This window comes from Oncorhynchus mykiss, chromosome 16, assembly GCF_013265735.2.
Source record: "Oncorhynchus mykiss isolate Arlee chromosome 16, USDA_OmykA_1.1, whole genome shotgun sequence".
In the NCBI taxonomy this organism is placed as follows: Eukaryota; Metazoa; Chordata; class Actinopteri; order Salmoniformes; family Salmonidae; genus Oncorhynchus; species Oncorhynchus mykiss.
The window spans coordinates 14,104,801-14,122,633 of record NC_048580.1 but is presented as its reverse complement, the minus strand read 5'-3'; the positions used below and the strand labels follow the sequence as shown (position 1 = coordinate 14,122,633).

At 38.9% G+C, this 17,833-nt stretch overlaps 2 protein-coding genes across 4 annotated transcripts; both read left to right on the top strand.

Moving 5' to 3' along the window:
• The first annotated feature begins 4,593 nt into the window (after window positions 1–4,593).
• LOC110491406 (leucine-rich glioma-inactivated protein 1) lies at window positions 4,594–12,057 on the top strand. 3 transcript variants are annotated; one of them, XM_021564829.2, is made up of 10 exons: window positions 4,594–4,725; window positions 4,988–5,008; window positions 6,940–7,184; window positions 7,442–7,513; window positions 8,225–8,296; window positions 8,377–8,448; window positions 9,555–9,626; window positions 9,758–9,927; window positions 10,264–10,428; window positions 10,639–12,057. In XM_021564829.2, exons 3-10 carry the CDS (start codon window positions 6,994–6,996, stop codon window positions 11,457–11,459), a joined length of 1,635 nt encoding a protein of 544 aa, XP_021420504.1. In that variant the 5' UTR covers window positions 4,594–4,725; window positions 4,988–5,008; window positions 6,940–6,993; the 3' UTR covers window positions 11,460–12,057. The 3 variants fall into 3 exon arrangements, with proteins under 3 accessions (XP_021420504.1, XP_036802147.1, XP_036802146.1); XM_036946252.1 differs by lacking the exon at window positions 4,594–4,725 and having other exon boundaries at window positions 4,988–5,012; XM_036946251.1 differs by lacking the exons at window positions 4,594–4,725; window positions 4,988–5,008 and having other exon boundaries at window positions 6,380–7,184.
• Window positions 12,058–12,378: 321 nt separating this feature from the next.
• Window positions 12,379–16,929, top strand: LOC110491407 (solute carrier family 35 member G1). The gene is made up of 3 exons (XM_021564830.2): window positions 12,379–12,802; window positions 13,897–14,068; window positions 14,168–16,929. Exons 1-3 carry the CDS (start codon window positions 12,505–12,507, stop codon window positions 14,916–14,918), a joined length of 1,221 nt encoding a protein of 406 aa, XP_021420505.2. The 5' UTR covers window positions 12,379–12,504; the 3' UTR covers window positions 14,919–16,929.
• The last annotated feature ends 904 nt before the right edge of the window (window positions 16,930–17,833 follow it).

The window sequence follows — 17,833 nt, the reverse complement described above, 5'->3', positions numbered from 1 at the left end:
CTAGAATTGGCTTCCTATTTCGCAACAAAGCATCCTTCACTCATGCTGCCAAACATACCCTTGTAAAACTGACCATCCTACCAATCCTTGACTTTGGCGATGTCATTTACAAATTATCCTCCAAAACCCTACTCAACAAATTGGATGCAGTCTATCACAGTGCAATCCTTTTTGTCACCAAAGCCCCATATACTACCCACCATTGCGACCTGTACGCTCTCGTTGGCTGGCCCTCGCTTCATACTCGTCGCCAAACCCACTGGCTCCATGTCATCTACAAGACCCTGCTAGGTAAAGTCCCCCCTTATCTCAGCTCGCTGGTCACCATAGCATCTCCCACCTGTAGCACACGCTCCAGCAGGTATATCTCACTAGTCACCCCCAAAACCAATTCTTTCTTTGGCCGCCTCTCCTTCCAGTTCTCCGCTGCCAATGACTGGAACGAACTACAAAAATCTCTGAAACTGGAAACACTTATCTCTCTCACTAGCTTTAAGCACCAACTGTCAGAGCAGCTCACAGATTACTGCACCTGTACATAGCCCACCTATAATTTAGCCCAAACAACTACCTCTTTCCCAACTGTATTTAATTTATTTATTTATTTTGCTCCTTTGCACCCCATTATTTTTATTTCTACTTTGCACATTCTTCCATTGCAAAACTACCATTCCAGTGTTTTACTTGCTATATTGTATTTACTTTGCCACCATGGCCTTTTTTGCCTTTACCTCCCTTCTCACCTCATTTGCTCACATTGTATATAGACTTGTTTATACTGTATTATTGACTGTATGTTTGTTTTACTCCATGTGTCGTTGTATCTGTCGAACTGCTTTGCTTTATCTTGGCCAGGTCGCAATTGTAAATGAGAACTTGTTCTCAACTTGCCTACCTGGTTAAATAAAGGTAAAATAAAAAAATTAAAAAACTCATGCTGCCAAACATATCCTCGTAAAACTGACCATCCTACAGATCCTCGACTTCGGCGATGTCATTTACAAAATAGCCTCCAATACCCTACTCAATAAATTGGATGCAGTCTATCACAGCGCCATCCTAATTGTCACCAAAGCCCCATATACTACCCACCACTGCGACCTGTACGCTCTCGTTGGCTGGCCCTCGCTTCATACTCGTCTCCAAACCCACTGGCTCCAGGTCATCTACAAGACCCTGCTAGGTAAAGTCCCCCCTTATCTCAACTCACAAGTCACCATAGCAGCACCCGCCTGTAGCACGCGCTCCAGCAGGTATATCTCTGAAACTGGAAACACTTATCTCCCTCACTATCTTTAAGCATCAGCTGTCAGAGCAGCTCACATATTACTGCACCTATACATAGCCCATCTATAATTTAGCCCAAACAACTACCTCTTCCCCTACTGTATTTATTTATTTTGCTCCTTTGCACCCCATTATTTCTATTTCTACTCTGCACATTCTTCTACTGCAAATCTACCATTCCAGTGTTTTACTTGCTATATTGTATTTACTTCGCCACCATGGCCTTTTTTTTGCCTTTACCTCCCTTCTCTCACTTCATTTGCTCACATCGTATATAGAAATATTTTTCTACTGTATTATTGACTGTATGTTTGTTTTACTCCATGTGTAACTCTGTGTTCTTGTATGTGTCAAACTGCTTTTCTTTATCTTGGCCAGGTCGCAATTGTAAATGAGAACTTGTTCTCAACTTGCCTACCTGGTTAAATAAAGGTGAAATTTAAAAAAATACTTTGACTCTGGTAACGTTAGCCCAAATTTAATAGCCAGTAATTTTGCTTGCTAGCTTTAGCTACTTGCTGTTGACAAAGGCCATTGCCAGCTGGCAACAATATGCATATTTTTAGTCCTGAGGGCAAGGTATACACAGTGCATTCTTTTTCCACATTCTGTTACGTTACAGCCTTATTTTAAATTGGATTTAAAAAAAAAATTTCCTCATCAATATACACACACAAATCCCCATAATGACAAAGCAAAAAAAGTTTTTAAATAAAAATAAAAAACTGAAATACCACATTTATGTAAGTATTCAGACCTTTTACTCAGTACTTTGTTGAAGCACCTTTGGCAGCGATTACGGCCTCGAGTCTTCTTGGGTATGACGCTACAAGCTTGGCACACCTGTATTTGGGGAGTTTCTCCCATTCTTCTCTGCAGATCCTCTCAAGCTCTGTCAGGTTGGATGGAGAGCGTCACTGCAAAGCTATTGTCAGGTTTCTCCAGAGATGTTCGATCAGGTTCAAGTCCGGGCTCTGGCTGGGCCACTCAAGGACATTTAGAGACTTGTCCTGAAGCCACTCCTATGTTGTCTTGGCTGTGTGCTTAGGGTTATTGTCCTATTGGAATGTGAACCTTCACCCCAGTCTGAGGTCCTGAGCGCTTTGAAGAAGGTTTTCATCAAGGATCTCTCTGTACTTTGCTCCGTTCATCTTTCCCTTGATCCTGATGAGTCTCCCTGTCCCTGCCGCTGAAAAACATCCCTACAACATGATGCTGCCACAACCATGCTTCACAGTAGGGATGGTGCCAAGTTTCCTCCAGACGCGACACTTGGCATTCAGGCCAAAGAGTTCAATCGGCTTCCGTCTGGCCACTCTACCATAAAGGCCTGATTGGTGGAGTGCTGCAGAGATGGTTGGCCTTCTGGAAGGTTCTACCATCTCAACTGTGGGACCTTATATAGACAAGTGTGTGCCTTTCCAAATCATGTCTAATCAATTGAATTTATCATAGGTGGACTCCAATCAAGTTGTTGAAATATCTCACGGAGGATCAATGGAAACAGGATGCACCTTAGCTCAATTTCGAGTCTCATAGCAAAGGGTTTGAATACTTATGTAAATAAGGTATTTCTGTTTTTTTATATTTAATAAATTTACAAAAATGTCTAAAAACCTGTTTTCGCGTTGTCATTATGGAGTAGTGTAGATTGACGAGGGAAATTTAAAAATATATTTTAGAATAAGGCTGTAACGTAACAAAATGTGGGAAAAGGGAAGGGGTCTGAATACTTTCCTGAATGCACTGGAAGTAGCCAGTGTTGGGAGTAGTGAACTACATGTAGTTTAACTAGTAATCAAACTACATTTTGCAATAGTTTGGTGACAGTTGAACTAAATTCAAACCTTGTTTTGTCATGTACATTGTTTTGTCATGTAATGACTTGGGACATCATTTTTTTTCTGTTTTTACTAATGACCTTGAATAAAGCCTGTGCGTCTATGTACGCTGACGACTCAACAGCTCTGCTTTCTTGATATCTCAGTCAACCAGACAGGTCCTAAAGTGTTTTGTCGCACCTCAACTACTGCCCAGTTGTGTGGTCATGTGCGGCAAGGAAGGACAAATTACAGTTGGTCCAGAACAGAGCAGCACGTATTTGCACTTAAATGTTCACGGAGGGCGAATGTCAGTGACATGCACATCAATCTCTCCTGGCTTTCCTCAAATAGGAGAGATTGACTATCACTATTGGTCTTTGTGCGAGGTGTTGTGTTGAAGATACCGAACTGTCTGTTCAAGCAGTTGGCACACATTTCTGACACTTATTGGTATCACATGAGACATGCAACCAGAGGTATCTTCACGGTACCCAAGTCAAGAACAGAGGCTGGGAAATACACCTTACTAAATAGTGCCATGTTTAAATAGAACTCTGTGCCACCCCAGGTAACTCAAACTAGCAATAAAACCAGATTTAAACAATCTGATAAAGGAACACCTTACGACACAACGGAGACTGTGACGAGACACAGACATGTTTATATATTTTGTATTGTTTTATGTATTATTTGTGTTGTGTTTTGTTTCCTGTTTGGACCCCAGGAAGAGTAGCCGTTACCTTGGCAGCAGCTAATTGGGGATCCTAATAAAATAGTCAATACTAAATGTAGCGGTGTAGCTAACTACTGGAACTACACACTCATTTTTTGCAAAAAGAGTAGAACATACAGTATCTCCGGAATAGGCAATAATTTCTTACTTTTTCAGCATCAGACCTGCATAATTCTCACTTGAAACATCGTTTTTGTGTTTAATGGTCTAATTACACAGTCTGTTAACACCTGACCAAAGTGATCTGTCTTGCAATATGTAGTCTATGACACTTCAGATGTAGATATGATCACTTTTCCCGAAGTAGCTTGGTGGTAGTGAAATACTTTTTCAAAGTAGCTTTAGTTAAGTAAACTATATATTTTTTTAAGGGTAGCTTTAGTGTAGCTTAACTTCTTCTAGTGTGAAGTACGCTACTTGGTAGTGTAGTAAACTATGATTTCAGAGTAGGTTCCCCAACACTGTAAGTAGCTAACGTTAGCGTTGTCTTGTCTCCTATGTTGCACACAATGGGTGCAGCTAGCCATGAAACATTGAAGCTAGCCTATGACTGTTGACTATGGCCAGATAGTTAGCTAGATATTGTGCTATGGATGAAACAAACGGATCGAGTATAAAGCAGACATTTGTTTCTGACCTAAGATAAAGTCGCGATTCAACTACCTTTACGAGTCTGTCCATATTTATCGCCATGCTCACGATTAGCCTACTGTTTGTTTACATTAAGAAAGTCGCGTATGATGACGTGTAAGAGAACGTTTATGGTTGGAGAGTGTAGAGATTCTAATGGCGTATTTTTGTAGGCACTAATTCCGCCGTGGTTTGTTGGACAAAGGGTATGGGGAAAATGAATGTCGTTTTTGGATAAAATTCGAAAATAAGGTGTGTGGTAAACAGGCTTAAGATATCTTATACACGTTGTTCTATGAGATAATCTTCATTAGCTAATGTCACATGTTGTGAATTTTGAAGAATTTATGTAATAATAAAAAACACATAAAGGCTTCATAATTCAGAAAGGTCATGTTAACTGACTATCTCATAGAACAAAACTTAAGATTTCCTAAGCCTGTGTTAACCTCAGTCTTTATTTTCGGCATTTATGCTAAAACCCTGTTTTCTTCCCCATTCATTTTCCTCGCAGGGATGGCTGAACGAACAAAAGGTAGGTAGGTAACTTATTTCCAGGTTTTAGGGCTACAAGCTGGCAAGCTCTATTTGTGATTCACACAAAAACAAAGGTGCGTGAAAATACCACAAATTACTGTATTTCTAACAGTGAACTGCCACAAACAATGATATACACTGAGTGCACAATACATTAGGAACACCTTCCTTTTTTTGAGTTGCACTCCCTTTTGCCCTCAGAACAGATTCAAGTTATCGGTGCATGGACTCCACAACGTGTCGAAACCGTTCCACAGGGATGTTGGCCCAAGTTGACTCAAATGATTTCCACAGTTGTGTCAAGTTGGCTGGATACACAAGTTCAAAGCACTTCAATATTTTGTCTTGTCTATTCACCCTCTGAATGGCACACATACACAATCAATGTCTCAAGGCTTAAAAATCCTTCTTTAACATGTATCCTCCCCTTCATCTACACTGATTGAAGTGGATTTAAAAAGTGACGTTATTCAGGAATCATAGCTTTCACCTGGACTCACCTAGTCAGTCTATGTCATGGAAAGAGCAGGTGTTCTTAATGTTTGGTACACTCAGTGTGTATATATAAGACCATTGGCCACAAGCAAAATTACAGGACCTCTCCAAATCAAATAATCTTTTCAACAAATCTATGGTTTTATTCCATTATCACATGTGTTGAGAAGCTAATACACACACAAGATGCATCAGATATTCAGGTATTGATTTGAATAATAAAAGCATAGATTTTTTAGTTGAAAAAAATAAGTGGCAAATATAGACAATTCTAAATTCAGTAGGCCTATTTTGAACATGCACACACAGAGAAATCAACCTTTTAATGATATGTATTTTATGTCTGAATGTGCAAATGTACTGTAAGGAAATGGGGTTTTGAAGTAACCATTAACCATATCTGCTATCCTGACAGTACTTATGTGGGCTTTCATAGATTCCGTTATAGATTCCGTTATACCAAATGGGAACAATAGATCTCTTATTCTTCTGAATACTGTAATTGAACTCTTTGGAAAATGGTGGGATTGCAGGGGTGAACTTTTCCAGTCTTGAACAGAACTCCACTGTTATTTGAATTGGATGGGTTTGATCCCCCATTGAACTCAACAAAGACACAGCATTTGATTCAGTATGTTCGCTGAGAGAGCTAAAAAGAAAAAAGATTTTGGTTGAGCACAGAAATGTAAGGCGACTTTTAGAGCCAGCTGGGAAAAACAGATTAAAATCATTATTTTAGGATAATATTATTATAGCTGCATAATTTTACATATGCTATTATAATGTTTTTATTATTATGATTTTAATTTGGTTTTTTATTATATTGTTATTAGCCTATATTGCTATAATTGGTATTTTATTATGCTATTCCTATTACTACTATCAGCAGCAGCAGCAATAGCAACAATATCAATGAGCAGGTGCTCTTCCAGCTTCCATAGACTCTTCTAATGAATAGGCCGTTCCGCATTAACCATTCAAGGATTTCGTGCGCGCATAAATAATAGTCTGCGTCTCTCAAAAAATAAGCGCCGCTCTCAGCGCGATCTCTCCAGGGACTTGAGGCTTTCATCTTTTCTTATCCGATCGAGCCAAATAGATACGTATTCAGACCTTCACAATAAAACATATAGAGCTAGCCTAGTTCTTACAAATAAGTAACACTTTAAAAACTGTGTAGCCTACATTGGATCTATTTTTACTTTTGGAATTACAACGTATTTTGGAGGATTTTAATCTGTCCAAGGATCGGAGACCTTTGTTTTATCTTCCTTCTCCTGCATTTGTAAATACTGCGCCTTGCAGAACGAATCTTTTGGATTAGTGCCTGGTCATTGAGATACAAGCTGCATTCATCACTGCAAATTCATCGAAGCAAATACAGACATTCAAGATTTGGCATTGAAACATTTTAATTTTTGATTTTTCCTTGAGGTTCATGTTCAGAAATATTCGACGGACTGGTTGTCACCAGAGAGCAACACGAGGATGGGATATGCAAGCAAAACCCTGAAAGGATGCATGGTGTTGATTTGGATCGCCACGGTCCTGCTTTTATCGGAGACCAGAAGAGTAAAGCAACCTAGATGCCCCGCATCTTGTACGTGCACCAAAGATAATGCACTGTGTGAAAATATAAGATCGGTCCCTCACAGCTTTCCACCTGATGTCGTTTCATTGTAAGTGCTTTGAATTAAATATTGTTAATGATTTAAATCATAATATTGGCAGTGGCATTAATATGGGGCTGTCGTATGATCAATCTTTCTTTGTCTAGTATTTTGAAGATGTTGAATAGAATAAAATAACAGTACAAGTAAAGCAGCTATTTGAAATTATATAGACCAATCAAATTAAATGGTTGATAATTTATCAATAATATGAATCTATGTTCTGATATATTGCCTCATTTCATTTGTACCATGTTTCTATGCAGATCTTTTGTCAAGTCTGGATTCACCGAAATCACTGGAGGAAGCTTCTTACACACGCCTGCTCTACAGCTTCTGTGAGTTTGACGTCGTTACTCAACGATTTTTCTAAATATCTACTAAAATAAGGGTCCATGTGGATCAACAAAGCACAGCCTCGTTCCCTCAGAGGAAGAAGAGCAGGGTTATGTCATAACAGACAGCACATGAACTGGGTGGGGGGTGGGGGGGTTCTTGGTTGCTGAGCTGAAATAAAAATGTCTCAATGAAATGAAACCACAATAAACTTCTCTCAGAGTACTCTTAACATTACAGTAAAGCTATTGTCTTGAGGTACCACCCATTCCTCAACATGACACAGTAGTGTGAAAACCTACTTGTACATAATGTCCCTCATGTGAACAGATTATTCACAATTATCTATCACAAGACATTCGTTTCAGGAAAACATGTATTTTGGCATGGAGGTTTCCCTCTTAATGGTGCCAAATGAGTCAGAGTTTCTGGGAGATATTAATAATACTGTCTGAATAGGCTGTGCTATGACAAGTTTAGTTGGGAATACATATATTATTATTAGAGGCTTGTGAAACAGTTGTTTTGGAAACTCAGATTAATAAAACAGTACAAGTGTGAACAGGAGGATTAGGATAAATGAAAATGAAGTGGTTCACATTTTTTAGCAGAGGGGTTGCTTGGACACTCAACCACTGGGAAATATGTACATTCAAGTGTGAGTAAAAACGACAATGTGACAGAGTGTGAACTCTTTTCTATTTTCTTAACAGTCTATTCACTGCCAACACGTTTGACTCAATTGATGAGGATGCGTTCCTGGGACTACCGCATCTGGAGTACCTGTGAGTTGTACTCTCTCTAATGGATAAGATACTCAAAAATGCATAATATGATGATTTAATTATTATTACCTCATTCACAGGTTTATCGAAAACAACAAAATTGCTTCAATATCACCATATGCATTCCGGAGCCTAAAAGCACTGATACACCTGTAAGTATAAGAATGTCCTTTTCTACTTTCTTACAATCTGAAATTGTGGAAAATGTGTTAGAACAATGGTCTTGTGTCATTTACATATTGTGGTTAATCATACTTGAAAACAGAAATAAAGTATTGTAACCAATATCCTTGCAGGTTTTTTGCTTCTGCCTAGGGTGCATACCATTATCAGCAACATGGTTGACTGAGGCCCCCATAGGTACATTCAAATATTAAGCAAATGGACCTTGGTGGTGTCCACTTTATCATTGTCAAAAATGCATAGGATGCAAGTCCTATTCCAGTGATATTGAACAAGGTTAACCTCCCTCACTTCTGCCCACACTTAGTGGCTTTGGCATAAAGTTGATCTTTATGGTTGTCAGGGATACACTATTTTGGCATAAAGCAGATGTTTCTGGTTGTCAGGGATACAGTATTTTCAACCTAACTTCTGTTTCCCCTGAAAAACATAAGTAGGGACTACGCTCAGGCGGATTTCTACGACTGCTACGTTAGGTTACTTCTGCCAGATCAAGTTGCCAAAGGACACTCTGTGGTGGGTCTAATATCACATGTAACCTTGGTGACCTCGCTGACTGTGAATATTTCCAGTTTTCACACCAGAATATTTGCATCAGGCACTCACACTACACAAATAATGTATATGTATATTGGCAAACATGTTACAAAAACTTTGGTTTTACTTATCATGTGACCATCATCAGTAAGCCTTGCCAACACTCTGAAAGGTATATACATTCCTTTCTTTCTATAGAAAAAAAGACAGACATGAGTGGACATGTGTTTACTGAATCATTATTCTAAGAACTTATATCCTTTCACTATTTTTTGTAGATTGTATGAGTCCACTCTTGAAAATCTAATTATAACCAAGAACGATATGACCTGGGGGGCAAAACTAAATATAATATCTGCTCTGTAACCTTACGCATACATCTGAAAAGGGCCTATCCAGTGACAGGGTGAAACATAATGCTGGGTTCCAAGAACGTCTCTTTTTGGAAGTCAGCCACAATATATTGTGTTGATTCAGGACATACTGTATTTTTCCTGTTGTGGTCTAAAACTCACTTTGTTTTCCTCTTTTTTATTAGGAGCCTGGCCTATAATAACCTTGAGACATTACCCAAAGATGTTTTCAAGGGCATGGATGCTTTGGCTAAAGTGTGAGTCTTTTTTTCTTCTTCACATAACCAGTGGCCTTATGGGTAACGTCAACATCTAAAGTGCACTTATGTTAAACAAAAAAATATTTGGGTTTTGATTTATGCATACTTTGCTAACCTGTTTTTACCAGAGATCTGAGAGGGAACCACCTGGAATGTGACTGCAAACTAAAGTGGCTAGTGGAGTGGATGCGTACCACCAATGCGACAGTTGACCAGATCTCCTGCAGTGGGCCCCCGCTTTTCCAAGGGAAACTGATCAATGACCTTGTGCCCGGGTCATTTGACTGCATAACAGCAGGTGATTGGTGCAAATATTATTTCACACGTTGGAATGTTAATCTCCTTAACTACTGCTGCCTTGTGCAATTCAGCACTGTGGCCATTTCAATTAAATGCAATAGACTCCAATAGACTCAGACTCCAATAGACGCCAAGACTGTAAATTAATTACTAGTCAGGATAAAGTGAAAATGATAACACTAGGGATTAATCACACTGTAGAGTATGTACCTACAGTAGCCTACAGACTACTGAAACAGTCACAAAGCAAGAATTCCAGTAATGTTGCCTTCTCTGGTAGTGATGTAAATAAAATAAAAATTGTTTACATGAATACATCTGTTTTGTATTGCAGAGTTTGCCTCTTATCAGCCCCTGACATTTGAATCCATTTCGGTGGAGTCCTTTACCTTTGGCATGGACCAGTTTGTTGTGTTTGCCCAGCCCTTCACTGGTACATGCAGCTTCCTGGAATGGGATCACGTTGAAATGGTTTTCAGAACCTATGACAGCGTTCAAAGTGAGCAATATGTGTTTTACAGTATATCACCAGATGACGAAATGATATGCCAAGTGTGAACTGTTATTGTAGTACTGTATCTGTCTTACCAAAAATACTATATATTTTGTAACCTAAAATGTATAGTTGTATGTTTGAAGTATTTTTCTCACAAATATTTACTTTATGTTCCTATGTTCTAATACTTAGTTTTTGGTCCTTGTTTTACAGGTACATCCACTGTGGTATGCAAACCCATGGTGATTGATAATCAGCTGTTCATCATTGTAGCCCAGCTCTTTGGTGGCTCTCACATTTACAAGCGGGACATCTCTGCCAACAAATTCATAAAAATCCAGGACATTGACATCCTGAAAATCAGGAAACCTAATGACATTGAGACTTTCCTTATAGATGGTGAGTCCTTCTTCGTGATCGCAGACAGCTCCAAGGCCGGTTCTACCACAGTGTACAAATGGAATGGCAATGGGTTCTACTCTCACCAGTCCCTCCATGCCTGGTACCGTGACACAGACGTGGAGTACCTGGAGATCTCTGGTAAGCCCCATCTGATCCTAGCCAGCAGTTCCCAGAGGCCTGTTGTCTACCAGTGGAGCAAGAGCCTGAAGAAGTTTGACCGGCGCACTGATATCCCCGAAATGGAGGACGTGTTTGCGGTCAAGCACTTTAAGGTGAAGAGTGAACTTTTCATCTGCCTGACGCGTTTCATCGGGGACTCCAAGGTGATGAGGTGGGACGGTTCCATGTTCAAAGAGGTACAGACAATGCCTTCGCGAGGCTCCATGGTGTTCCAGCCCATCTCCATCGGCAACTGGCAGTATGCCATCCTCGGCAGCGACTACTCCCTGACGCAGGTCTATCAGTGGGACTTGAAGAGGGGCCAATTTGTTTACTTCCAGGATCTAAACATCCAGGCACCAAGGGCATTCTCTCTGGTGTCCATTGACAACAGAGAGTTTCTGCTGGCCTCCAGCTTCAAAGGGAAAACTCAGATATACGAGCACCTAATGATTGACCTGAGTAATAATTAATTAATGAAAACAATTAAGGAGTGTGCAGTTGACAAGTGCAGTAGCACTGAACACTGTGGAGAGGATGACTATACTGCACCGCTATTTGCATGATATAGCCCACTAATAAGAAAGAATTCCTGATGAATGCCTTGCTAGAAACATCTACTGTGTCCCTCTCTTTCACAGCACTCTTTCTTCTTTTTTTCCTCGTAGACAAAGCAATTGTTGACATACAGCAGCTAAGCCCTACACTACGGTAACCACGGTAATTCCTGTGCTATAAGATAAACTTAAGAGGTAAAATAAAGTAAACAAAAATGTTGCTTGTAAAGTACTCATTAACATTTAATTGACAATTTCCAGAATAAAATGTTTACGTTTTTACAATGATGAGTAAATTAATACAGCGTTTTGTATGTAGAGGGGACCACTCCAATCATGTTATATCTTTCATATGGAGCTATAGTTTTAGATTTTGAAATTACATTTTTAATTGAACCTAATCTAGGCCTAAACACATGTATTCTAATCTGTAGTAAGAGTGTGTTTTGTTTTAAATGTTGCTGTATTTTATGTATAGTAGACTAGTAATAAACCAATTTCATAAAAGCATAAATGAGTTGTCTTCAAGGCCTTGTTTAATAAACACAATTGCATTAGCCTACACATGATTTAAACATCTTGTTAAACATCTTGTCCCATGAACTTAATCTAAAATTGCTATCATAATCATTCTAATACAACAACCCCTCTTTAGATGAGTACCCCAATAATGTCCAACATTTATTTCAGATTTTTAGAATGAGGAGAAGGTTGAACCCTTTCGTGAACGAGAAATGAATTTGGGGTAACGTTTTGGTTGGCCAACTGGAATGCCTACCGGGAAGAAAATTTCGCTACCGGTATGTTGTTTGTTGGAAAGCTGCCCCCCGTGGTTAAAGTAATCATTGCATGTTAATACAGTGGCCACCAAGGTTACATATTAAACCGGTGTGACACTCACTCTCAGGCAGAGAAGGGTGTAAAGCTACCTCTAAGGCATGTTCACCTGTTGCATCTTACAATGGGGGATTTGACGGACAGTAATAGCATAGATGACCGAGTTCTATCGGTCGTTCCTCGTAGAGAAGAGGACATCAAAGTTGTATTTCACAAAGTTGGCGATGACGACGACGATGAACACACAACTGAGAGAATAAATTTACAAAGTAACAGTCATGATGAGAGGAGCAATGATAAGGACGCAAGGACTAGAACAATGGAAAGCAGCGCGATGCAAAGATTCTGTCCTTTCATATATTGTAGAATTGGCGGCGGCGGGGATCACATCTCAACGGACGCTGGAGACACAGTTGCTAAAGGTAGCCTTCACGGCAAAGTTAGAGAGGATGTATATAATTTCGCTATTTTAAGAGATCTACTAACGCAACCACGTGTGAGTTGTGTATTAATATAGTCCATTATATGACTGGATCTGCTTCCATCTAGTTGAAGTGATGAACTTTAAGATAGATGGGGTAATGAAAAGCATTGGCGTAGCCAATGACGACCTCCGTAGCAGCAAGTTATGTAACTGACGTAATCGCTGTTCTCTAACTACGGAATTACTTTACTGATAATCATACATATTGCCGCCAATGCGTTTTCATTTTAAACGATCTAATAATAGCAAATATATTGCAACATTGTTGTCGCGTCACCTCACTTTCATCAGACTGATTATTAATTATTGAACGTAATCCGGTTTAACATTTTCATCATCTTCAAAGGGGATGACGAGGCATTTTCCCACCAGTTACAATTCTATGTAGCTCTAACTTCTTGAATGGTTTTCCCAATTTTTACAACAGAAAAAACTTAGTAATGTATTAGGTTTTTTTTCAACATTGGCTCCTTATTTGTAATTTTGGTAGGATTACAAAATTGGATGAATGAGCACCTAGCCGACAGGTTGTAAATCAAACTCACAAAGAAGTCTCTAACAATGGTGTCATCTGTTCTCAGATGAGTAATAATCTTCTGCATCCTTCCACACTGTTTCCCACAGGCTTAGTCAGTACAATTTCCCCATATTCTTCCTGTTCAATTTGTTCCTCCTGCCAGTTAGAGGACATGGGTTCATGGCACTCTTTTTATGTTGGGTATAAACATTAGCAATCAGTGGGTACAGTGTGTGACAGGCCAATTTTCAGGTTTATGTAGTAATATTCAATACCTGTAATCCCCCTGCAGCTTTTAAAACTTGTCAAAGGGTTGCCTGTAACTGTAAGCCTTAGCAGGGATTCCCTTCAACAAAAGGGATTTTAATTTCACATTTGAAAACTGTACCTCTTCCTCCTCCCATTTTGCCATTCCAGATAAACACATATTCAATTACGTCTTAGTAGTAGGTTCATGTTCAGTTCCAGTCAAGCTATTTTAACCAGTTAATGTGTCTTCCTCCCTCTGTCCTCAGAGAAAAAGCATTGTCCAGGACTGGGCCTGTTCTATGGCCTGCTGGCAACAGTGTTCTTCTCCGTTATAGCTCTTCTGGTGAAGACAATCGATGGAGTCCATGCTGTAGAAATCAGTGCCATTCGCTGCTTCTTCCAGATGCTGTTTGTTATGCCTATGCTTATCTATCACAAGTACGTTATTACAAAACTGTATTTATCTGTATTGAACAACTTGACCCCTTGACCCCTGATATTTACCTACAAATATTTCACAATTTCCTGTTTTTTTAGGACTGGCTTCCTTGGACCAAGAGACAAGCGGATCTATTTGGTGATGAGAGGATTCTTGGGTTCTAACGCCATGATCCTATTGTTCTATGCAGTTCAGCAGATGCCCCTGGCTGATGCAACAGTCATCATGTTCAGCAACCCAGTGTTCACTGCCTTGCTAGCCTGGATCTTCCTCAAAGAGAAATGCACAATCTGGGACTGTGTCTTCACTGTGTTCACACTGGCTGGTGTCATAATGATAGCCAGGCCTCCCTTCATATTTGGTGCTCGTATAGAGGAAATAGAGGGAGACTACACCAATCATCTCAAGGGGACTATTGCAGCCTTTGGTGGAGCGATGGGGGCAGCTTGCACTTTCGTAATACTCAGGAAAATGGGCAAAAGTGTCCACTACTATCTGTCCGTGTGGTACTATGCTGTCATTGGTTTCATTGAGTGTTTCATCACTTTGTTTATACTTGGTGAATGGACCATTCCATTCTGTGGGAGAGACAGGTGGATCCTTATGCTGATAGCGATCCTGGGCATCGCTGGCCAAACGTTCCTCACCAAAGCACTACAGATCGAGAAGGCCGGCCCTGTGGCCTTGATGAGGACCGTCGACGTGGTCCTAGCTTTTATTTTCCAGTTCATTTTTTTCAATCGAAAGCCCACCATGTGGAGTCTCGGTGGGGCATGTTGTGTGGTCGTCAGTACTTGTGGTGTGGCGCTAAGGAAGTGGTACAGCAACACACACCCAAGAAAGAGCTAAGAACCACACAAATAAATTACTTTTTTGCAAGGAATAAATTCAAGTTTATCAGTTAATATGTTAGTGTTCAGCAGATGAGTGAAAACCCCCCCCAAAAACACAGAAAACCAAAGAAGCAACATTACATCCAAATGTTACTGTAAGGGTTGAACACAAAACTGGACACATTTCAGTATTTACATCTACATACTGTACTTAGAAAATAGGGTTTCTCAAAGGTGCTTTGGTAAGGGTGATATGTCAAACCATAATGACTCAAAGAACACTTAAATGTTTCTTTGCATTTCAGAAAAGGGTTCTTTCATCTTTTAGTGATAATTAAAATGTAGCGGTGGCAGCTCATTCAAATTTTTTGGAGCGTGGTTTGCACACAGGTGTTTTTGTGCAGTTGTGAGTGAGTGTCATTCCAGTTTATCTAGTATGTTGTGTTGTGTCATTAATAATGACTCAGGCCAGTAATGGTCTCTTGTTAAGAAGACTCACATAAAGCCTTGTGTCAATTGAGAACTGTTGACTAAATCTCAATTCTCTCCTCAGAGAACCCCAGCCGTTCCAGAGCTAGCACATCTGATTAAACTTGTGAATTAACATAGTAATAACACCATCATTTTAACAATATAATATGGCTAACCCCATAAGAAGGGTGTTCTATATAGCACCAAAAAAGGTTATAACCTTTTTTTTATTGGATCTTTGTATAACCTTAAAAAATGGTTCTATTTAGCACCAAAAATGGTTCCACTGTGGTTACAAGCCAAATAACACTGGTAGTGGCACTATATAGAATTTTTTTTTTTTCTGTACTGAGTTCATCAGTACCACGTCAGTACAGCATAAAATAAAATAAGAATATGTTCTTAACTGACTTGCCTAGTTAAATAAAGGTAATATATATAAATATATATAATAATATATATAATTCATTTTTTTAATCAGCAACATCTTATTGTATTTTAAATGGGCTGATCTCCTTTATTTTAATATACTGCTGGTCAGAATCGGTTTGTTGTGGACATTTCGAATGTGATAGGGTGATTTGTTTTCTTTTCCCCACGCAAATATGTTTAAAAGATTGCTTTGTGCAATGTGTCACTGAGATTGCTGGATAGCAATAATATTCTGTTGACCCAACGGGTAAGCAGCATAATCGGACGACTTTATGCATAACTTACGTTTCTCCTGCCTAGTTAAATAGTAGAATTTGATGGAAACGTGATATTTACAGTACAAATAGCTTTATGACAGTATACCACAGAAAACAACTCGTTGCCTTCCATATAAAACGTTTACTAGTAATTTAGAACTAAGCACTTGAGTTTGCACATTTTTGTTACATGCAGTATCAGTTATGATGCTTCGTATAAGTTGTATACTCCTAGTTCTCTCAGGGTTTCTATGCTGTTTTATAGTATTTCTTAATGTATCAATAGAAATAAATAGATATTTATGCTTTATCAAAAGCACTTTCTCCGACTGATTGGAAGTTTTTGACTTGAATTTGTTCTTGTTTATCAAATATATTGATGTTGTGAAAATGATTCTTAACTTTTCCGTGTTCAATCATTTTCAGGTAGGTTTACATAAATTGTTCATAACGAAAGTATGAACCATTTAAATGAACCATTTCATTCTTACATTTAATTCAGAGCCTGTTTATATGACATCATACATTGTTTCTAGAACTTCCAAGTGACTTATTTTACAATATGTTGTGTTCAATTAAGGTGGACACAGTATATCTGAACCTTTGTCTAGTTCATGTTTGATTTTATTTAACTGATACAGATTTGATTGATGAGACTGTAATGTTGGATGCACTCGCAAAAAGAAGAGCATCAAATATTTGAGTTATTACCTTCATGCCTTACTAAATCCTTTCTCATCTATGTAATTATTATATTACAGTATTTATATGACACTTTGAGATTTTATATGAGAAATAAGGATTATTCTAAATGTTGTATATTTGTCATATTTTTTATTTGAAAATAAATTGCATATACATTTCACATATTTGTCTTGATATCTCAAACTAAGGAAGTTTGATGTTTTCCATGTATTCATACAGTCACATGTCTGCAATCCCTGCTGTGATCCACCACAAGATCTGACCCAATGATTTTGTTCCAGCCTGGCTAGACAAAGTCATCCATTATGAACACTATAGCTTTTCTCAAAACACTGAGTAGGAGACTTTTACCTCTAAGGGGAACCATTGTCATGTAAATTTGTGTTTAGGTTTTAGACTTTACCAAGACCTTTCCATTGATTTTCTCTTAACCCTTCATTGAATAACAAAGCTTGTGTACTGTTGTTTTGTTTCGTTCTGTACATGGGACAGATGGCTTCATAACATGATATATATACACCGGATATACACTGAATATACAAAACATTATGAACACCTGCCCTAATAGTGCAACTACATATTAGGAAGGTGTAATTAATGTTTGGTATACTCAGTGTATATTATTTTCTGTGTAACTCATGTATAACATTTGTAGCCAGCAGAGGGCAGAACAAACTTCACAATCATCCAATGTGTTCAGACAGAGGATGGAACAATGATGTACACTATATGTACACAAGTATGTGGACACCCCTTCAAATTAGTGGATACGACTATGTCATCCACAGCTTTTGCTGACAGGAGTATAAAATCGAGTACACAGCCATGCGATTTCAATAGACAAACATTGACAGTAGAATGGCCTTACTGAAGAGCTCAGTGACTTTCAATGTGGCACTGTCATAGGATGCCAACTTTCTAACAAGTCAGTTCATCAAATTTCTGCCCTGCTAGAGCTGCCCGGTCAACTGCAAGTACTGTTATTGTGAAGTGGAAACATCTAGGAGCAACAATGGCACACAAGCTCACAGAACGGGACTGCAAAGTGCTGAAGTGCGTAGCACAT